Source organism: Hemiscyllium ocellatum, chromosome 14, assembly GCF_020745735.1.
Source record: "Hemiscyllium ocellatum isolate sHemOce1 chromosome 14, sHemOce1.pat.X.cur, whole genome shotgun sequence".
NCBI lineage: Eukaryota > Metazoa > Chordata > Chondrichthyes > Orectolobiformes > Hemiscylliidae > Hemiscyllium > Hemiscyllium ocellatum.
Window position 1 is genome coordinate 19,570,682 of NC_083414.1, and position 23,590 is coordinate 19,594,271.

Here is a 23,590-nt window from a genome sequence, read left to right on the forward strand (position 1 = left end):
AAGGAGAGAACAATGGAGGTCAATTTCATGTGCAAAAATGTGAAAGGTAGGAAGGGAAAGAATATATTTAATCCATAAGGAGTGCTGGAGTACCAATGGATAAAAAGATGCAGTAGATGAAGAAGCCACATAAATAAAAATGTCTGAAATGAAAACAGAAATTGCTGGGAAATCTCAGCAAGTCTGGCAGCACTAGTGGAGAGAAATCGGAGTTAATATTTCGGGTCCTGTGATCCATCTTCAGAATTAAAATTGTCTAACTCATTGTAGCATCGATAAATACCTTGATGCAGAGAGAGGGGTGCGGATCCACACTTTGGAATTCACTCAGTTTCTGTTTGGAAGAGAAAATGAAAAAGTTGAGAATAATACTCTTTTGACAGAGAACAGCATTTAAAGATCCAAAGACTCGTATTCAGGTTTAGATTTGTGTGTGTTTACTTATACTTATTCCAGCAATAAATATTCTGAGAAATACCAATGTTAGCACAGACTATGACACAGCCACTACCAATACAGTAGCAGCGATATTGACACAGACATTAGCGATACTAGTTAGCAACAGATTGTCTCTGTAATCCTCTGCACTGCAGTACTGCCTCAGTTTTGACATTATTGTGAATAGATTTCAATCATAGAATCCCTATCAAGTGGAAGCAGACCATTTGGCCTTCCAAAGAGCATCCCACCCAGACTTATTGCCCTTACCCTATCCCTATAACCCTGCATGTCCCAAGGCTGATCCACCTAGCCTGCACACCAGTGGGCACTATGGGCAACTTACCATTGCCAATCCTGCTAACCTGCACATCTTTGGTGTGGGGGAGGAAACTAGAGAACCCGGTGGATGCCCACATAGACATGGGACAGGGGTGATGTGTAAAAGGGATATACAAACTCCACACAGACAGTCTCCTGAGGCTGGAATCAAACCTGACTCCCTGATGCTGTGAGACAGCAGTGCTAACCGCAGAGCAACTGTGCTGCCCTTCAGTCGATTCAGTGGGTGCCGCAGGGCAGTGCATTCCCTCCCCATAAGAACATCATAACAAGGAGGAGTTGGCCCCTGGACCCCATTCAATAAAACTGTGGCTGATCTGATTGTGAGCTTAGCTCCACCTTCCAGCCTCCTCTGCCAGAAAAATCGTCATTGAAAAATCCAAGTGAACCTTGAATATGTTAATTGGCCTAGCCTCCATTGGTCTCTCTAGAAATGGTGAACAATCCTCAGAGAAGTTCTACCTCATTTCTGTCAGATAATAAAACCCCTTATTTTTAAATTGCCTTCTCGGGCGCAACCACAAAATATCTCTCAGCATCTTGTAGCAGCCTGTTGGTCTAGAGGTATGATTCTCACTTTGGGTGCAAGAGGTCCCAGGTTCAAATCCTAGACAACTTCAGTTTTTGAGAGCAGCACGATGGCTCAGTGGTTAGCGCTACTGCCACACAACACCAGCGACCCAGGTTCGATTCCAGCCTTGGGTAATTGTCTGTGTGGAGTTTGCACATTCTCCCTGCGTCTGTGTGGGTTTCCTCCGGGTGCCCCAGTTTCCTACTACAGTCCAAAGACGTGCAGGTCAGGTGAATTGACTATTCTAAATTGCCCATAGAGTTAGGTGCTTTAGTCAGAGGGTAATGGGTCTGCGTGGGTTACTCTTCAGAGGGTCAGTGTGGACTTGTTGGGCCGAAGGGCTTGTTCCCACACTGTAAGTAATCTAATCTATCCTCTTTAGCCTGCCTCAGGGTCTTACATTTTTCCAAACTCCAATGAGTATAGACCTAATCTATCCAAACTTTCCTCAGAAAATTGAAGAATTAACCAGAAAATATATAACCTGTGATCAGATTGCTTCTATAATGCTCTGAAGGCCTATATTCCAGCATATGACTAGGGCTTTAAGCTCCTTCAGCCTGCTCTGCCAATCAATTAGATTACTTACAGTGTGGAAACAGGCCCTTCGGCCCAACAAGTCCACACCGACCCGCCGAAGCGCAACCCACCCATACCCCTATATTTACCCCTTACCTAACACTATGGGCAATCTAGCATGGCCAATTCACCAATTAGGCAATGGCTAATCTGGTTATGGTCTCAACTACACTTTCCTGTCTGCCCTCATAGTCATAGACTCCCTCTTCTATCAAAATTCTGTCCAATTCTGCTGTGAATAAATTTAACAAGACGGCTTCCATTACTTTCTGGGCATGAGAATTCCAGTGATAAAATCCCTCAAAGAAAATAAAATCTTATTGCCTCTTACAGTAGAAGAAATGAGATATTACAACATGTTAGGGCTATCACAAACAAATGTATCATTTTTAAATATGACATTTTTCCCTGTATTTTTGTTTAGACTGTAACAGATGTCGCAATCTGGTGAACCTTCCCAGCACAGAACACCCACTGTATCTATAGAATCTCAATGAGAAAGGAAATTCTTATGAATGGTGAGTTGAAGTGCTGATGTGCGTCTGCTTATTAGTCCACAAATACTCTGTCTAGATTCAGAGAGCGGCTTTCACGAAACTCTTAAAGGATTAAAATGCCTCTGCTCCTGGGTTGTCAGGTTTAGTCCATGAATAATGCATGAAAGAACCAGGAAAGGATCCTGGCCCAGATTCCATGCTGAAAATCTGCAAGATAAGTCAATGTAGTACAAGCTCGTAATCCATTGATCTCAATTAATAATCAAGAGGATATATCACTTGGAGAACTTGAAGTGTGGAATTCAAAAACATCATTGTTGCTACCAGCATTGTCATAAAAGACTCAAAAAGGTTCTGTCACATATTTAAGTTCGGAAAATTGCTATTTTTACGCAGTCAATTCTACTTATTTACCAGTCCCACGTCCAAGAAGTTGACCCCTAACTCTCTGATAAAGTGATAAATCAAACCATTCACCTGCAACTTCAGCAAGGGAACATCTGGCAATGTATACAGGTCACCAGTCCCTGCTCAGGACAACTAAGGATAAACAATACATCCAATCATTTCAGGCCTGACATTGAACTTAAAAAAATAAAGTGCAATGTCTCAGTGTTGACTGTCATAGTCACAACTCTTCAGATAAGGTCCTTAAAAGGAAAGGAAGGAAGAGCAGAAAATTATGAAATGAAGAGATTTAAAGCATTAATGTACATAATAAAATGCCAAACTAATGAATGGAAATTGGAAATAAAGAGAAGTACTGGAAGTACACAACAGGATACAACAGGAATTGACCTCGGCAATAACCTAGTGATATTATCGCTGGAATATTAATCCAAAGACCCAGCTAATGTTCTGGGGTCCCAGATTCAAACCCTTTAATGGCACATAGTGTAATTGGAATTGAATAAAACTTAAGAGTCTAATAATGACTATGAATCCATTACTGATTCTGAGGAAAAAACCCACATGGTTCACTAATATCCTTTATGATTTGGAGATGCCAGTGTTGGACTGGGGTGTACAAAGTTAAAAATCACACAACACCAGATTATAGTCCAGCAGGTTTAATTGGAAGCACACTAGCTTTCGGAGCGATGCTCCTTCATCGGGTGATTGTGGAGGGCTCGATTGTAACACAGAATTTATATCAAAAATTTGCAGTGTGATGTAACTGAAATTATACATTGAAAAATTGATTGTCTGTTAAGCCTTTCATCTGTTAGAATACAGTGATAGTTTCACTTCTTTCATGTGTAAATCACAAAACCCTTTTTTTCAAAAGTTGCATTCTCGGGTTAGCTGTTAGCTGGTGATAGCTAGACATTTTGTTGAAGAAGGTGTTAGCCCCCTGTGTTCTCTGTCTATGACCTGATGTTTAGATTGCTTCTAATCTAAAAAGTGAGATAACAGTGTTTTACATAAATTCCTGCAGTTTTTGAGCTCAGAGTTCTACATGAATGTATGCAGTTTTTGAGCAAAGTGCAATGTAACTCTGCAATACAAATTCACCACACAAAATCTATGTGTGCGTGTGGATCTTTGTCTGTCTGTGTGTGTCTGTCTGTCTGGGGTGGGGGTTGTGAGTGTGAGAATGTGTGTGTGTGTGTGTGAGAATGTGTGTGTGTGTGTGTGTGTGTCTGTGTGTGTGTGTAGAATATCTTAAGTCTGTGAGGGGGTGCATGTGTGAGTGTAGGAGTGTGTGTGTCTATAAGGGTGTGTGTGGGTGTCTGTGTGCGCATCTGTGTGTACCTGTGTTTGTGTGTATGTGAGAGTGTGTGTGTGTGTAGGAATATCTGTGTGTGTGATGAAGGAGCGTCGCTCCGAAAGCTAGTGTGCTTCCAATTAAACCTGTTGGACTATAACCTGGTGTTGTGTGATTTTTAACTTAATATCCTTTAGTGGAGGAAATGGCCATCCTTATCTGGTCTGTCCTACATGTGACTTCAGATCCACAGCAATGTGGTTGACTCTGAACTGCTCTTTGCGTAATTAGGGATGGGCAATAAATGCTAGCTAGCCAGTGACTCCCTCATCCAGGAAATGCATGTCGACATTTTGGAGGGGAATCTTTCATCTGGGCCTGGGATATTTGAGCATTCATTTGTTTTCCAACTCTACATTTTATTCAGCTGAAGTGAATTCAGATAAACATAACCCGTGGACAACCATCAACATAATCCCATATGCTACTTCCCAGTGATATGAACTCCAACTTGAAATGCTATACTCCGAGACTGTTCTTAGAATTATGTTAATGATCTATGAAAAGACTTACATTAATTTGAATTGTCTGCCTGGAATGAGGGATCTCGTGACATAGTGCAGCACTTTCTCCAGTCTTTGAACACAGGGAAATCTCCCCCACAATACTGCATGGTGATGAGAATGTCCACTGAAGTGCTTTCCCTTTGTATTCCACTGCCAGGCTGCTCAACTTCCAAATGTTTTCTTGAAATTGCTTATCTAAAATAAATTAATATATTTAACAAAAATCAAAATGTGCTCTGCACGTGTTTGAAATGTTTGTTGAGAGGGAGCACTACACAAATGTAAACTAGATAAATCCTTTTCAATATGGACAGATTAAGGTAATACCAAATGAAAATATTCCTATTTATTAATAGGAACCGAATGGTTCAATAGGTTAGACACAATCACAAGAATTAGGAGTAAGGGAAGGCCATTCGGCTGCAAAGAGGTACAGAACTGAATCTCAGCATTGACTAGAAGACCGGGCGATACATAAAGATGGTGTCAGGATTTCCTTGGATCAATCCATAACGAATACCAAATAATTTACTGGCTTGTCACTCACTTCCTGAATCTGCTTGGCTTTTACCCCATGATCCCATGAATCAGGAAAGTAGTGAAATATCAGCCATCGTCTTTTAAAAACACTCACACTAAAAAATATCACTGATCGACAGGAAAACTGGACAGCGGGCTGGGCAATAAATGGGCAATAAATGCTAGCTAGCCAGTGACTCCTTCATCACTGAACTGTGGTTCAGTGGTCAGCATTGCTGCCCCAGGGACCCAGGTTCGATTCCACCCTCGGGTGACTGCTTGTGTGCAGTATGCACATTCTCCCAGTGTTTGCCTGGGTTCCACTGGGTGCTCTGGGTCCCTCCCACACTCTAAAGGTTAGGTGGATTGGCCATAGTGTCCAGGGATGTGCAGGCTAGGTGGAATAGCATTAGAAATGCAGGGATGGGTTGGGTTTGGGTAGGATCGCTGTGGACTCGATGGGCTAAATGGCCTGCTTCCACACTGTAGGGGTTCTATGATTGATCTGGCAAGCGGCCAATCCATTGTAGTCTTCCACGAGTGATTTTTATCCCCAGATAATCTATGCGATTGAGATATTACAACTATGTTCAGTCTGTATCAGTCACAGTGAAACACAGTAATTTGCGTTTATTGTAACAAATTATATATGTGTTTCAGAAAAGTTACTACAACCCTCTTCTTTTCATGTTAAATATCACATAGCTAATTGTTCAAATAAATAAAACACAATGGAGACAGAAATGTTGAAGCAATAAAATAGGTCTTCACTTTAAATATACAATAACCAAAACAAAGCCACAAAAGTCAGAAGCACTCAAACTCACACTCAGAAAAGGGACATTTTTCAGCCCGTATGGCATCTTCGATTTTTGCTGACCATGCCTATTAAAACCAAAGGAATGTGTAAGCAGAGTCAGTCTGAACCATAGCTGTCATTCCCACTGCAAGCAGGAAACTGATTTTTAATCCATTAGGACATAACAAGTTCCATCCCCCAGCCCCCCATCTCAAATAAATAAAACAAAACTTCAATGACAACATGTAATCAGAACAATCTTACAAAGAAAACACAGCCAGCTGAAACACATATCAGCACATTATGCTTGAAAAGTAGCAGTTAGATTACACATGGAGTCATACACACCCCATGAAAATACCAATCTCAATCATACAACAAACTTTTATAAATAAATGTTATTGATCAGTGGTATCAAGGTGCCTACTGAATGTAAATAGGGTTTACACAAACCTGTTTGCTTTAACAAAAATATTATAGGATACTGATTTAAACTTTTCCTTATGGTATAAAACCAACTGCGACTTCAGAGGTAATACAGAGAGGGACTTCAGAGAGAGAATTGAATTTCCCTCTCGTTTACAGATTAACATCACAGTGGAAACTTTACCCTCTATACAGGACACTGCTCCTAAACTACTGAAATAGCTTTCCTCAGGTTCTTATCAACTATTGAGAGCAGCGCTCTTCAATGGGTTAATGTGAAAGGAGAAAGATGGCTGCTGCTTTTAAAATAAACCAAAAAAAGGGAGATGTTACTGAATTGCAAGAATGCCTCAAGAAGAAGCATTCTGAAGGGGTTGGTGGGAGAGGGAGCATCAACAAGAGAGGCTCCTGAGTATCCATTCAACTCCTTGAGAGGGTTGCCAGTTGCAACTTCAAGAGTGATCTGAACCCTCTAGATGGCCCACCACATGGGAGTTCTGCTGGTCTTCAAGGACAATTTATTAAAGCTACTTAAGGGTAAGTCCCTTCAGATTTCTCAAGCTATACAGCAACCACCCAGACATAGAATAAATACAGGCCATATTCAGAAATAGAGCCCCTCACACATTTTAGTTTTAACATTTCAGATAGAACGATATGATAGACACGTACCTGCACGCACAAGCAAGGGACGATGTCTGAAAAGTTGAGGCGTACTTCAGTCATTTTCTGGATGAACAATAATGAAGAACCATCACTCCATATATTTATAAACAAGTCACCTTTCAACATCATTGAAGCACAAATAACAGGCCAACCAATTCCATAGGCATGAAATTTGTCTTGGGCTCCAATATTAAGTCAGTGACAGCACATTGGCTGTCTATTTTACAACCTGCCTGAATATCTTTTCCACTGAAATAATCTGAAAATGGTGTAAAAGGGGTAACCAATTCATTATAGTCTGGTGTTGTGAATCATCAAGTTTCTCCCTCAGCCTCTCTTATTTCCTACTTACATTGTCACAACTTTAAGTCTCCAAATTGTTCTTCAGTCAAATCCATTTGTCAAAAGGTATAAAATTCCTTTGGTTCAAGGTTTCCAAATAGTGGACTGATGACCAAGGCTTGACCAAGCAAATGACCACATTTGAGTATCTGGTAAGAATTTGAATTAAACTTTGGAGCACTGCATTACAGTGCGAGTAGACTGGGAGATAACAATATTTGGGGCACCTTATGTTTTTCAGTTGTTAAACTGAAACCTCAGATTGCTCTGGGGAAGAAACCAAAACGAGTTTTTAATCAGACTGTTGCTATGTTCTTTAAACTCCAGCCAGGCCTTTTGGATTGAACTTTTGAGAAAACCTTATAAATCCAGCCTGCGACGTTTATAATAATATAAAAGTCAATGGATAGTGATTAAGCAAATCCTATCACTCCAATCTGCAAAGTGGAAAGAATAATATGTTTCTCATTTTTTTCAGGGGACCCAAGGTGGGGAGAAAGAGTAATGAAGTCAGGCATTTGTAGATGCCTGCGATGGCAGTCACAAACCCACTCACTGTGATTTGGAGTTAAGGTTAACTGGATAGCAGGAGATACACTTTGAAATGAAATCAATTAGTCCAAATACCAAACTGATAGCTATTTCAGCCCAAGCTGCAGCCAAGAACATAGTACCCATGACTGTGCTTGTTCTTCAAATACACATTAAGTTTTTATCATGTTTTCTCTCTTCATCATCTGACTTTTACCTTGGTTTACATTCCTCAGTCATGGGCTAACAGTGATCCCTTGCTTAGTGCCATTCTATGATGTCTTGTAAGAGATACCCACTGTGTGTGGTATTACAGACAGTATTCATATAATAGTGAAATGTAATAAAATTGTTGAACTTCCAGGAGTTTACAGATTTACACAGCCATGTCAATAACAGAATCTCTAATACCACTTACCAAGTTGTCAGTAACCAGGGGGTTGGTGCTGTCGAAAGGTGGTACCACATTATACTTGAACAACATGTAGGAATTCTCTGGTACATTAATAACAGCCACCTGTGTCTCATCTTCAAGTGTAGTATTTATATTTGGAACTGTAGTACAAGAGATTGACATGAGGAATCTTATCTGAGCTAAAACATGTTAGATTGGCAATTTCCCTCAGTCAAAGAAGCATTAGGATTAGTGAAAACTGAACCTGGCATCTGAAGGTTTGGTATAAAGTCATGTCTCTCAGTTATATCACATCATTAATTGTAATTTCAATGTTCTTCTCTGTCATTATTTCAGGACATTTTAAGCAAGAATCTATTGAGGAATTATTGACAAGAAAAGCTCCAAGTATTCTGTCCACTCTTTGAAAATTACTTTAAGGCAAGATTGCAGATATCATGTGAAAGATTTTTACACTTGAACGCTTTGAAGCTCCTGTGGATTTAAAAATACTGAGACTCTCAAACTTCAGAACCAAACTTGCCAAAATTCACAATTGTAAGTTTTGAGTTTGATTTACCTGACAGTTAAAAATCATGTAATTCCCTTCTCCAGATCTTTCTGAATCTTGCAACTTGGATATCCCAGATTTCCTTCACCTTCATCTTCAGGAACTGCATCTTCAACTGGCCCCAGTCCTCTGATTCTCTACCTCTCCTACCTCCTTCTAGGCTCTCCTTAAAGACACCTCTTTGAGTAAGCTTTTGGTCATCTATTCTATTGGGTCCCAATACTTCTGAGCGTATGGTGCTATATAAATGGGAGATAGCACTGTTGCATGATCTTGTACAGCTACCAGAAATAATTTTGTTTGTTAGTAAGTTCATTATCATTCTACAGATTTGTTATGAGATTCATTATGAGCTGTGCTGATGTTCATGTAGTCTAACACAGGAAATCATAGAATTTCTACAGTGTAGAAACAGGCCATTCAGCCATCGAGTCCACACTGACCCTCCAAAGAGCATCCCACCCCCACCCACCTCCCTACCCTATAACGCTACATTTCCCATTGCTAATTAACCCTGAGCTTGCACAGTACTGGATACTATGTGCAATTTAGCATGGTTAAGCCACCTAATCTGCACCTCTTTGATCATTTACAAATTTCTATTTGCTGTCCATTTCATAGACAGCATGGAAATGGACTCTTCCACCCAACTTAGGAGCTTCCTTCACCACTTCTACGTTTTTGACGTGAAGAAATAATAAATTTAAAAAGTGCATGTAGTATGTAAATAATAAATGTCAAATTCTGTTTTCTCACCTTTGCACCATGTTATGTTCTCCAGAAAGTCTTCCCAGGTACAATCTACACAACAAAACCACAACAGACTCATTAGGAATTCCATATCAACACATTCAATTTGTACAGTAGTGAAAGAATACAGGGATAACTATTTCCCAATACTGTGAAGTTTTAGCTGGAGATTATAAGAATTGTACAATCACAGAACAGATACCATATTGAAAGCACGGACAGCCATTCAGCCTCTCTCCTTCTAAAGCAACTCAGCTAGTCCTTCGCCTGCAACTGGAAAAGATGCAAAACCTGCTGGTACACCACCCCGTTCACCTCCATCAAGGGCCCCAAACAGTCTTTCCATTTAAGACGGAAGTTCACCTGTCTCCCTTCCAACCGTGTTTACTGCATCAGGTGCTCCCAGTGTGGTCTTCCCTACATTGGGGAGATCAAGTGTAAATGTAGGGAACAGTTCACCGAGTATCTCAGTCAGGCCCGCAGGGGCCAACTGGATCTCCCAGTCACTGGACATTTCAATTTGTCTTCCCAATCCCTTTCCGACCATCCTTGGTCTCCTCTATTGCCACAACAAACCAAACCAAAAATTGGAGGAACAACGCCTCATCTTCCACAGCCTAGAGGACTCAACATTGAGTTCCCCAATTTCAAATAACCTCCCTTCCCACCTACTGGATTCATGCCTCCCATTGACCAACCAGGTCGTACCCTCTGCCTGTCTTCACCTATACCCACTCCACCACCCTGCCCCCGCCATTCCCTTTATCCACAGCTCCCCCATGACCCACCCCCAGTCCTGAAGAAGCGTTATACCTGAAACATCGACTTCTCCACCTCCTGATGCTGTCTGCCTTGCTGTGTTCTTCCAGCCTCCTATCTGTCTACTTTGGATTCCAGCATCTGCAGTTTTTTTGCCTCTAACCAAATCTTTCGCTCCAGCTTGTTCCTTGTAGCACACTGCAAAATCTTTTTCTTCAGTTGTTTATCCAATTTTCTTCTGGAAGCCACATTTGAATAGTCTTTCACCGCACTTTCAGCTATTCTAGATCCTAACCATTCATTACAAAAATAGGTTTCTTTGTGTCAACCTTGTCTCGTTTTGATATGGGGGTGTCAGTGTTGGATAGGGTAAAGAAGGTCAGAAGTCACATGACATCAGATGATAGTGCAATAGGCTTAGTGTAATCACAAGCTTTCAGAGCGCTACTCCTTTGTCAGGCGAAATGACTTCACCTGACGCAGGAGCAGGGCTCCGAAAACTTGTGATTTTAAATAAACCTATTGGACTATAACCTGGCGTCATGCAACTTTTGAATTTATTTCTTTTTGCCATTCACAGTAAGATCATTGTCCTCTGGTTCTCAACCTTGCAGCCATTATGAACAACCTCTCCCTATCTGTCTGCACCTGTCATGAATTTTGAATGTCTCAATCAATTCTCCTCTCAACCTTCTCTTCCAAGTTTCTCCAATCTCTTCACATCTCTGGAAACATTCATTCCTGGAACCATTCTCATAAACCTTTGCTGCATTCTCTCCAAAGCCATCACGTCCTTCCTGAAGCATGCCTTGCCTTGCTCTTGGCATGGATGTTCACCCAAAAAACGTTTCCCCACAGATTAGACTAGATTCCCTACAGTGTGGAAACAGGCCCTTCAGCTCAACAAGTCCACACCGACCCATTTCCCTCTGACTAATGCACCTATTACAATGGGCAATTTAGTGACGCCAATTCACCTGACCTGCACATCTTTGGACTGTGGGAGGAAACCAACGCAGACACAGGGAGAACATGCAAACTCCACGCAGACAGTCACCTGAGGCAGGAATCGAACCCACGTCCCTGGTGCTATGAGGCAGTAGTGCTAACCACGGAGTCACCGTGCCACCCCAGGTAAGTGAGTAACTTTTATTCTGTTGAAAATGTGTTGCTGGTTAAAGCACAGCAGGTCAGGCAGCATCCAAGGAACAGGAAATTTGACGTTTCGGGCATAAGCCCTTCATCAGGAATGAGGAGAGGGTGCAAGGCAGGCTAAGATAAAAGGTAGGGAGGAGGGACTTGGGGGAGGGGCGATGGAGATGTGATAGGTGGAAGGAGGTCAAGGTGAGGGTGATAGGCCGGAGTGGGGTGGGGGCGGAGAGGTTAGGAAGAAGATTGCAGGTTGGGAGGGCAGTGCTGAGTTGAGGGAACCGACTGAGACAAGGTGGGGGGAGGGGAAATGAGGAAACTGGAGAAATCCGAGTTCATTCCTTGTGGTTGGAGGGTTCCCAGGCGGAAGATGAGGCGTTCTTCCTCCAACCGTCGTGTTGTTGTGTTTTGCCGGTGGAGGAGTCCAAGGACCTGCATGTCCTCGGTGGAGTGGGAGGGAGAGTTAAAGTGTTGAGCCACGGAGTGGTTGGGTTGGTTGGTCCGGGCATCCCTGAGGTGTTCTCTGAAGCGTTCCGCAAGTAAGCGGCCCGTCTCCCCATAACTTTTATTCTGCTCTAGGTTAGAAATGCGGATTTAGAGCTAGATCATAGGGATTCAGAATGGCAGATATCCTGCTCCTCCTGGTCAGTGCTCTGCTTTGATTGCATGAGTGAACCTCCTTCCCAAGTAAAGTGATCACCTCAAAGCTGACCCCACTCAATCATTGCAGTATCCTGTAGCACGAGGGAAGGCTCTGAAAATTTGAGGATCAACGCTACCTCCTGTTAGCTTACCCACCTTCAACTTCATGTGTCTGCTGCAAATCCTTCTGGTTTGCACGTTTTGGGAAGGCTTTAATTAAAACGTTGCTGCTCACGTATGCTCGAAAGCATCTCAACTCCACAGTACCCTATTAAGAAAAGTAAAGAACAATGCTTTACCTGTAGGCTTTTCTCTGCAGGCTATTGTGGCTACAATACCACCTTTATTCAAATGTTGTGTTAGCTTACTCAGTTTCTATAACCCAGCAGATGGTGTAACTGAGGTGCGTTTCCGTTGTGTCATATACATCACAGAGAGAAGTCTGTTCCCTCCCCCATAACCTGGAAACTTCCCATGTCTGTTAGTATATGAGGTAGACCAAATGTGTGCTTATGTTTTGGTCATAACTTGTTTTTTCCTTAGAAATAAGTTGCCATTCCACATCAAGCAGAGTATTCAGTATTCCAGGAAGCCTGTACTTCCAGAATTTCTGAACGTAACATCTCCTCTGTGGTCCAAAGTCCCATTCCAGTAAATCTTGCTGCCCACGATTCCACCTTCAGCTGAAAGAGCTGACACATTCAGGCAAAATCTGATCTGCAACTGCGGCAGAGCCACTGCATGGATGTAACAGAAACTGTTCAGTTTCAAAGTGTCCCTCACTTCTGACAGCAATGTTTTCTGTTATTCCATTCTTTTCCACCCTGTAGCACATATGCCATACAGTTGCCGTCTGTTCCTCCATTCGGTATAGTTGAGAAGACAAAACAGATCTAAGCGAATGTAAGAATTTAATATCTCAGTTCAGGCTGAGATTGGCAGCTCAAATTTTTCACGGAGGAGGCTGTCTATACCACACAGAATCTGAGAACAGCAGAGCACAGGAGGAGGCTATTCAGCCCCACCAAGGTTGTACTAGATCAATCCAGGGCAGGAGCAAATTAATCCAAATGTGATAGCCAGATGAATCCATTTAGCCCTGGCTCCTGGTCTTTTCCTCTACCCATACAAATTATGGCTCCTTTTGTATTTAAAAGCCACATTTAATCTTTAGCCACTGTCTTCCCAGGCAGTACATTCTACATCCTAAATATTCCTTTCAAGAAACATTCCTCCTCATGTTTGTAAAACTTACAAAACATTTCCAAAATAAAAAACAAGTTGTTCACTTCTTGATGCAGAATGGTTTTATAACGAAATGGAGAAGTGTTGATTGGCTTCTTTGGAAATAAAAACAGGAAAATTTTGGGATTGTTCAGCACCTGTGAACAGAAGCAGAGATCATGTACCCGCTCTGTAACCCTTCATCAGAACTGGAACAATTAGAACTCGTTTGGATTTGTGGTAAATATGGAGCAGAGGGAGGCAGGAGGAACAAAAGCAAAAGTCAGTGACAGATAGGGGAGACTGGTTACAAAAGGGATGATGGTGCAAGGCAGTAGGAAATGTTAGTGGAACAAGCAAGGAAACAAAATATAGATCTAGAACAGGAGTACATGACAGATTCAGCATTATCAGCAATATGTTAGTTTAAAACAATAAGGTTAGAAGTTGCAGGAAGAAATTATTGAACACAATTTTGATTTCGGAAGGCTCCAAAGCACCTAATTGGAAAGGTAAAGTGCTGTTCTTTGACCTTACATTAGACATCATTGGCAGAAGTGTCAGAGTAGGAGGGAAGCAGAAAATAGAAATAACAGGCAACTTGGTGGCCCAGGTCACATAGGTGGTGCATAGATGCATGCCTGTTTTATTAGTTAATGTTAACTAATGGGAGTCCCGTTCTTTCACATTTGGTCTAATATTATATTTGTTGGCGTGTGAGCAAGATGTTCGGAGTTCCAACTCTTCTCTTCACACTTGCCTTTGGAGATGTGTTGAGTTCATGATCAGAGGGATGGAATCGAACCTTCAGCCGTGCACATCTGTTTATCCCATTCGTTGAGTGATATACAGAAAGATATATCAACTCAAAACCTGAAAGGAAAAGAAGGCTTTTTATTTCCAAATGTCTGTCCACATTCACAAGGTCATCCTGGTCAATACTGCCATTTGGTCTCAGTTGCCAGCATTTGGTCCATATCCCTCTAATCACTCCCTATTCATATACCCATCCAGATGCCTTTTAAATGCTGTAATTGTACCAGCCTCCACCACTTCCTCTGGCAACACGTTCCATATATGCATCAACCTCTGCATGAAAAAGTTGCCCCTTAGGTCTCTCTTAAACCTTTCCCCTCTCACCTTAAACCTATGCCCTCTAGTTTTGGACTCCCCCAACCCAGGGAAAAGACTTTGTCTATTTACCCTATCTATGCCCCTCATCATTTTATAACACGTCACCCCTTAGCCTCCAATGCTCCAGGGAAAATAGCCCCAGTCTATTCAGCCTCTCCCTATAGTTCAAAACCTCCAAACATGGCAACATCCTCGTAAATCTTTTCTGAACCTTTCCTGTTTCACAGCATTCTTCCCAAAGCAGGGAGAATTGCATGCAGTATTCCAATAGTGAGCCAACCAAAGTCCTATACAGCCACATCAATGACCTCCCAACTCCCGTACTCAATGCTCTGACCAATACAAGCAATCATCTAGGTGCTGGGTTTCCAATTTAAAAATCAAGCCCAGTAAGTCTGGATTTCTGGTCATTGACTACCACATTGTGCAGGTGATAAATCTTGAATATTAATTACAATTACCTTCATTATATTCATCATCCTCAATTTCTTCATCTGCATTGTTTTTACTGGACTTGCTTCCACTTCCACCCCGACTCGATTTACTCTCCCCTCCTGGTCAAAATCGGGAAAGTTACAATCATTAGCCTGCTCTACTTTTTTTTAAAAAGATAATTTCATAGTACATTTGTGTGCTGTCTATAGATGCCTCCAGCACAATTCAAAGCACTTTAATTAAGAACTTTTGGATTGCAGTCAATGTTGCTGCGTAGCAAAGTGGATTAGTTGATTGCACACAGGAAAGTTTCAGGAACGACAGTCAGTTAAGCTGTTTTTTTCCTCACTTTTACTTTTGAGAGAGGAAAGTTGGCCATGCCTGCCCTGTCTGTGGAAGAGGATCTTGCACAATCATTTGAGTAGTCCCCTCAACACTGCATTGAACTGAACTGCCAGCATAGGTTATAGGAACGAATGAATGTTTTAGATTAGATTACCTACAGTGTGGAAACAGGCCCTTCGGCCCAACAAGTTCACACCAACCCGCCGAAGCGCAACCCACCCATACCCCTACACTTACCCCTTCGCCTAACACTATGGGCAATTTAGCATGGCCAATTCACCTAACCTGCACATCTTTGTGACTGTGGGAGGAAACCAGAGCACCCGGAGGAAACCCACGCAGACACTGGGAGAATGTGCAAACTCCATACAGTCAGTCGCCTGAGGCGGGAATCGAACCCCGGTCTCTGGCGCTGTGAGGCAGCTGTGCTAACCACTGTGCCACCATGCCGCCCACTGTGTTAAACACTGAGGGACGAGTTCTCTCTACCACACTAAGGTGACACTACATTCACTAGGTTGCAGGGTAATATTTGTTCCGTGAGACAGAATCACGAATTGACCCCTCTCTAGCCATCTTTTGAATGTGGAACTGGAACTCTGGGAGGTCAATTTCTAGGCATGAGTGTGCATACTCAGTCTCCTCCAGAAGATTGATAATTAGTGCCAAATTCAACAGAACCTCTGCAGCACATTCTCCATGTTGACTGAGCAAACGGTTTCTGCACCAGAAACTGCAGCAAAGTGGAGAGAATGCTTGCAGAAGTTAGCCGATTTACAATTCCTCTATGATATGAATAATGATCCAGCTAAATGCATGGTCTGTCCAGTGGAAGGTCAGAAAAAGTGGCCTTCTTTGGCCATAGTGTTAACTGTATTAGTCAGAGGGAAATGGATCTGGGTGGGTTACTCTTCGGAGGGTCGGTGTGGACTGGTTGGGCCGAAGGGCCTGTTTCCACACTATAGGGAATCTAATCTAATGTAAAGTATAGCAACTGGGTGTAAATAGGGTGCCATAGGGTGCACATTGATTTTATCTTCACTACCTCATGAGATGATTAGAACAGATGCATTTCATAGAAATTACATAAACACGTGCAGGAGAAAGGAATGGAAAGGTTATGCTGATGGGGTCAGATGAAGAAGGATGGAAGAAGGTTTCTGCAGAGCATAAACAATGGCTCAGACCTGTTGGGCTGAATGGCCTGTTTCTGTCCTATCATTGCAATGTGACACTGTCCCATTTCTTTCAGATAAACCAAGTTCAAATAATTTCCATTGCCTTTTCCCCAGCTGCTTTCTGAAGAGAAATGGTTTATTTTCTTGTGAACTGACATCTGGCTGCAGGAGACTGAACAATTAGAGCAATCTGTTATTACAATTTTTTTCTAGGGTGCTCCTTCATTGCTAAGTGTCAGCGATGATTACTAACAAGGTACAGCTCCTAGCAATGGAGACTTTTTATTGCACATGAGAAAAATAAACTTTTAACCAACTGGCCCTTCCCGATAGAGTACAATAAATATTTGTGTACAATCAATACCTAGTCTAATCAAACTGTATTTATTAATCTAATAAAGAAAAAAGGGATTGAAATGTAAACATAATGTATCAACTAAAAGTACTTCCTTAGACTTTCAACGTCAATCAATAATTGCTGACATGTAGCAATTATTTCCCAGACATTAGTCATAACCTTGAATCTTCTGAATTTTTTTAACAGTTTGAGATTATTAATATTCTTCAGCCTTACCTGCTAGTGACACAGTCAACTGGACATGTATACATGGGCTACATTTCTCTTTGCAGTACAGTATAGTGGAGGTTGTTAAGTTATTTAGGAGAAGTCTGTTCACAGGCATAGCTTCATTAATTTCTTCACAGCCACAGTCTGTCAAAAAGAGTTATGAAACAGCAAGGAAGGCTAGTTACATCGCACATAAAGTCAGAAAGTACAAGGGTCACTGGGCAAAGACAAAATAACTGCCAACACAGATCAGGTGTTAACATTAAATCTCAAACATTAAATTTTGCAACAGTGGGAATGATAGCGTAATTGCCCCATAATCCTCAGTATGAACTTTGAAATCACAATGAATCCAAAGGTATAGAGTCAGAGAGGTTTCAACACAGTAAAAGGCCCTTTGGCCCATCAAATCTGCGCCAGTCAAAAATAAACACCCAACTCTTCTAATCTCACTGTCCAGCACTTTAGCTCATAGCCTTGTATACCTTGGCATCACAAGTGCACATCTAAATACTTCTTAAATGTTAGGAGGGCTTCCACCTCTATCACCCTCACAGGGAGTGGTGTATTCCACAGTATCTCATCATCTTAGGGCAGATTGATAGTCTGAAATTTCTTAATGCTAGCTTAAGAACTGCTGAAAATGTGAAGCCATCAACTGGGTTGTGCTGAGCTTTCAAACTTATTTTACACTTAGGATAACTAGTCAAGCTGAGAAACGTAATTTTGTTTTGGATATATGATTTGGAGGTGCTAGTATTGGACTGGGATGGACAAATCACACAACACCAAGTTACAGTCGAACAAGTTTATTTGGAAGCACTAGGTTTCAAGACACTAGGTTTCTTCACACAGCGGGTTGTGAGTTCATGGAATGCCCTGCCCGTATCAGTGGTGAACTCTCCTTCTTTATGGTCATTTAAGCGGGCATTGGATAGGCATTTGGAAGTTATTGGGCTAGTATAGGTTAGGTAGGATTCGGTCGGCGCAACATCGAGGGCCGAAGGGCCTGTACTGCGCTGTATCCTTCTATGTTCTATGTTCTATGTACGCTGCCTCTTCATCAGGTGGTTGTGGAACAGGAGTATAAGACACAAAAGGGTTACAGTGTCATGGAACTGGATATATTAAACAAATTTAGATTAAGACTTTCATTGTTTAGAATGGGACATGCTAGTTTCAGTTCTTTAATATGTAAATTACAAATTTAATATGTAAATGAGAATTTTAAACTACATTCTCAAGATAAAGTTGTCAACCACCTGATGAAGGAGCAGTGCTTCCAATTAAACCTGTTGGACTATAACCTGGTGTTGTGTGATTTGTAACTTTGTACACCCCAGTCCAACACTGGCATCTCCAAATCAGTCTCAAAATAGCTTCAGCACTTCTAACAATAGGTGCCATCTCAGCTCAGACAATGCATTAAAGATGTGAGGTTAAAGTCTGTCTGTGCCCCAATGTTGAGTCATATAAGTTTATGGGGTCAATTTGTATTTGCAGAATAGCATTTTATTTTGCTCAAAAACTGATTAAATCCATGTAAGATCCTATAAGTCCCACTTTAGAAATAGAACCAGTCTGACTCAACATTGGGAAACTTCACATCTTTAATGCATTGTCTGAGCTAAAATGGCACATATTGTTAGAAATGCTGAAGCTATCTTGAGAATGTGACTTAAAAGGAGTTCTGGGATTTACACATTTAAGAACCGAAACTAGCATATTCCATTCTAAAAGATGAAAGACTAAATCTCGTTTTGTTTAAAATGCCATTACAGCTCCATGACACTGTAACCCTTTTGCTATAACTTCTGTGTCTTATAGTCCTGTTCCACAACTACCTGATGAAGAGGCAATGTCTTGAAAGCTAGTGATTCCAAATAAACCTGTTGGACTATATCCTGGTGTTTTAGATATAGCCAAACATGTCTGTATCTGCTCAATATTATTGTATTGTGCATTAGAATCTAAGACAATGGAAGGTAAATAGAAAGGCAACACAGAGGTGGGTGGGATTTTGTGCACTTCCCCAGGATGAATTGGAGGCAGCAGTGGTAATTAATCAGACTGTGTGGGTGCCAGGTGGGTCTCTGCTTTGCCATCAATTGAGGCCCTCAAGGGGGTAGTTAATGATATTCAATCACCAAGGGCAGTCACCACACAGGTACCCCTATCCATTCCCACCTCTCTCACTTCCCCACTATCGGGGTTCCTCAGTGATCCCAAGTCTCTCCTTGGTTGTATTGTCTACAGTTGCCAAATGATCCCACTAACACTGTAGAGAATGGACAGCTACTGGTTTCTGATTGCCCAACAGCTCTCAGGGTGCAGGGAGTTTCCACCATTGGGATCATTAGTCACAAAAAGAGAACTACAATTCCTTGAGCTTGCACTTAGGGGAAAGAAACTAGAAATCTGGTAGTGATTGGTAAAACAGAGGGTAACAGAGCAAGAGGGAGACCAAGAAGGAAATGCATAGACAGTTCTAGAGTCATGCAGAAATTCCCCAAACTAAACTAGTCCAACTTGCCTACATTTGGCCCAAATCCCTTAAAACTTTCCTATTCATGTACTTGTCCAAATGTCTTTTAAATGTTGTAACTGTACCTGCACCTACTACTACCTCTTGAAGAAATAAAGTTCAATGCAAGCTGGAGGAATAACCTTTTTTAATGCTCAGGCAATTTACAGCCTCTAGTACTCGACATTAATTTCACAGCATGATCTGTCCTGCACTTTTCTTACATTCCCCCACTACTCTCCCAGCCATGTCTTTTTTGTGTCTTGTTGACTATTTTTTTCCTTCTCCTCCCATCATTGACCCCATTTCACATCTTTATTCCCCCTTTACCACCACTAGCACCACTTTTGCCTTTTTCTCTGGGCATTCTCACAATCTATTCCCTTCATTCTCCCTCCGTCAGCAGCATATACATCACCATTCCCAAAGTTTGAACGATGAAGAAGAGTCATACCGGACACGAAATGTTAAACGCTGTTCCTCTTGCCACAGATGTTGGCAAATCTACTGAGCTTCTGCAGCAATTTCTGCTCTTAGTTTATACTAGAAGACATTAGTTGCTATGAAATACCATGAATTAGATAGCCATGATTGCTATCTAATGTGACATCTAAAGTCTTCTGTCCAGATTTTACTCTAAGTGTGCTACAATGTGCATCATCACCTCAGTCGCTTATGTGAATTAACAGGAGATTGCCATTGTTAAGTTCAACATGAATTTCCCTTTGACCTGCCAGCATGAGAAAGTCTGTGACGTGGGCAGATCTCATTGTTGTAATTGTTGGATGAGTGGGGCTTTTGCTGATTAATAATCAAGTGCAACATAAAAAGGCAAGATGCAATTTACAGCTAAACAATAGGCATTCGATGCCAACAAACTTATAAGTATACTTACACTTGGCTTCACATGAAAAGGCCTGCAAAGTAATGAGAGAAAAAAAAATGTCAAAATTGAAAATTATTAAAATCACTATTTAATTCTATCTTCCCAGTTAGTTGAGAGGTTTGCCAATAAAGAGTAAAGGGTAGCTGCTCCACCATTTAATGAGAAGTATCAGAAATGTCAGTACATGGTTTGTACTTTTCCTGATGCAATTGGTGATAAAATGAAGTGCAAAGTTTGAAAATGACTCCTTTCCAACAGTGACAGTCTACAAAAGCTAATAACCTGCACCTACAGTAGTGCCTGAAATGTGGCCATGTGTCCAAGCAACCATCTTGAGGATAAATTCTCAGTCTGAGAGAGAATGAAAACAGGGTCATAAAAAAGAAAAGAAGTTGCTTTTATATAGCTTCTTTTAACACCCAAGATGTCTCAAAGTACTTTACAGACAAGGATGTATTTTTGTAGTGTCCTTACTTAATAACGGAGGAAATGCAGCAGCTCATTCACACTCAGCAAGCTCCCATAAACCAAGATGCAATAATGACCTACTTCTGAGATGTTGTTTGAGGGATAAATATTGACCAGCCCACTGGCAATAAGTCCTCTGCCATTTTTTTTGCGATTTTAGTACAATGGAGTTTTTTCCTGATGAAGGGCTTATGCCCGAAACATCGAATTTCCTGTTCCTTGGATGCTGCCTAACCTGCTGTGCTTTAACCAGCAACACATTTTCAACAATGGAGTTTTTTACCTACTAACTGAAACACAGTCAGGGCTTTAGTTCATCACGTACTGGATACGAATGGTCTTAAAAGCAGCTGCAAACTGATGAGATTGATTGGAAATACAGAAAGGATCCAGGGTCAGTCAAAACATTACAGCAACCAGTGCATGATGATTGGTTCATGACTAGATTTCTAATGACTCTAGGAAGACTTGTAGAGCAGGGGATTATCAGACACATTCTGGTTGAGCTAGATGCCATTCTTTACATTCCAAGCAGTCTCGGCACCTCCCATTCCTGCAGTGAAAATCTGTCGAGTCACTCAGTTCCTTTCTCCAAACCTGCTGCATGTTCACTCTCCATCTGTTTTGTTGGAGTGAAGCCATTAATATTTCTGTATCAGCAATGGCCTCTTACTTCCCCCTTTTACTAACTTTCATTTCAGTCACACTAGGTATAGCTCACAGGCCCAGTTTATGACCGTAAGACACAGCAGCAGATGTAGACCATTCAGACCCAATGAGTCTGCTCCACCATTTAATGACATCATGTTTGCTCGCTGAGCTGGAAGGTTCATTTTCAGACGTTTTGTCACATATTAGGTGACATCATCAATGAGCCTCTGTAAAAGCACTGGTGTTAGTGACCCGCTTTCTATTTATGTGTTTAGGTTTCCTTGGACTGGTGGCGTCATTTCCTGTGGTGATGTCATTTCCTCTTCTTTTTCTCAGAGGGTGGTAAATGGGATCCAAGTCAATGTGTTTGTTGATATCAAACCTTCTCAAAACTTGCTAATGAGACCATGGTAGATTTGATAACTTTCAACAACTCAACTTTCTGTGGTTCAGTGGTTAGCACTGCTGCCTCACAGCGTCAGGGACCTGGATCCAAAATAGTCTGCTCCCTTCTGGGCTCCATGACAAGCTGTTCCAAAAAGCCGTCCTGTAAGCATTCCAAGAATTCCCTTTCTTTGGATCCACTGGCAACATTATTTATCCAGTCCACCTGCATATTGAAGTCCCCCATGATCACCGTGACCTTGCCTTTCTGACATGCTTTTTCTATTTCCCGGTACATGTTGCACCTCTGGTCCTGACCACTGTTAGGAGGTCTGTACATAACTCTCATTATGGCTTTTTTGCCTTTGTGGTTCCTCAATTCCACCCACACAGACTCCACATCATCCGACCCTAAGTCATTCAGTGCCATAGATTTAATTTTGTTCTTAACGAATAAGGCCACCCCGTCCCCTCTAGCCACTTTTCTGTCTTTTCGATAAGTTGTAAATCCTTGGATGTTTAACTGCCAGTCCTGAACCCCCTGCAACCATGTCTCTGTGATGCCTACCACATCATAATCATTCACGATGATCTGTGCCGTTAGTTATTCTACTTTGTTACGAATGCTATGAGCATTCAGGTAAAGTGCCTTAAAGCTAACATTCTTATCATTAGAGATATTGGAAATCATAAAATGTCCTAAGTTATCCTTCCTTTTTGTTGCATTCCTAGTCTGCCTCAAGGTTAAATCCACCTGCACACATGCTATCCTCCTGCTTATCTTTCCATTTAACTCCATACTCCCTGTCGCTTTCACTTTCCCCTCCCCCCAACTCAGAAGTTTAAAGTCCTACTGACCACCCTATTTATCCTCTTCGCTAGAAGATTGGTACCAGATCGGTTCAGGTGGAGACCGTCCCAACGGTACAGATCCCCCGGTTCCAAAACTGATGCCAATGCCCCATGAAATGGAATCCCTCTTTCCCAGACCAATCCCTTAGCCAAGTGTTTACTTCCCTAATTTTCTTATCCCTTTGCCAATTGGCACATAGCTCGGGCAGTAATCCGGAGATTATGACCCTTGAGGACCTGTACTTCAAATTTCCTTCCTAGTGCTTGATAATCCCCAAACAGGTCCTCCACCCTAGTTTTGCCTATATTATTAGTCCCAACGTGGACCACAACTAGATCCTCCCCCTCCCGCTCCAATATTCTTTCAGGCCGGTCGGAGATGTCCCACACGCTGGCACCGGGCAGGCAACATACCATGCGAGACTCCCGATCTGGCTTGCATAAGATACAATCTGTTCGTCTAATTATAGAATCCCCTATAACAACTACTTGTCTTTTTGCTCCCCCCTCTTGAATTGTGTTCTGCACCATGGTGCCGTGGTCAGCTGGCTCATCCTGTCCAGAGCCCTTTTACTCATCCGTACAGGAAGCAAGAATCTCATACCTGTTGGACAAGGTCAAGGGCTGAGGCTCCTGCACTCCTGAACTCAAGGTCCCCCTACCTGCCTCACTTACAGTCACACTCTGATGTC

General features: G+C 41.8%; 1 protein-coding gene across 1 annotated transcript in view; it reads right to left on the reverse strand.

Moving 5' to 3' along the window:
- Nucleotides 1-23,590, reverse strand: part of LOC132822281 (interleukin-17 receptor C-like) — a 70,086-nt gene that overhangs the window by 25,541 nt on the left and 20,955 nt on the right. Inside the window, exons 2-12 of the mRNA XM_060835454.1 lie at nucleotides 20,553-20,574; nucleotides 17,140-17,277; nucleotides 15,069-15,161; nucleotides 14,234-14,346; nucleotides 12,406-12,517; nucleotides 9,706-9,750; nucleotides 8,403-8,539; nucleotides 7,118-7,174; nucleotides 6,048-6,105; nucleotides 4,709-4,896; nucleotides 284-334 (exon numbers count right to left, since the gene is read on the reverse strand). Coding sequence (XP_060691437.1) covers nucleotides 284-334; nucleotides 4,709-4,896; nucleotides 6,048-6,105; nucleotides 7,118-7,174; nucleotides 8,403-8,539; nucleotides 9,706-9,750; nucleotides 12,406-12,517; nucleotides 14,234-14,346; nucleotides 15,069-15,161; nucleotides 17,140-17,277; nucleotides 20,553-20,574 — 1,014 coding nt within the window. The remainder of the gene's footprint in view (nucleotides 1-283; nucleotides 335-4,708; nucleotides 4,897-6,047; nucleotides 6,106-7,117; nucleotides 7,175-8,402; nucleotides 8,540-9,705; nucleotides 9,751-12,405; nucleotides 12,518-14,233; nucleotides 14,347-15,068; nucleotides 15,162-17,139; nucleotides 17,278-20,552; nucleotides 20,575-23,590) is intronic.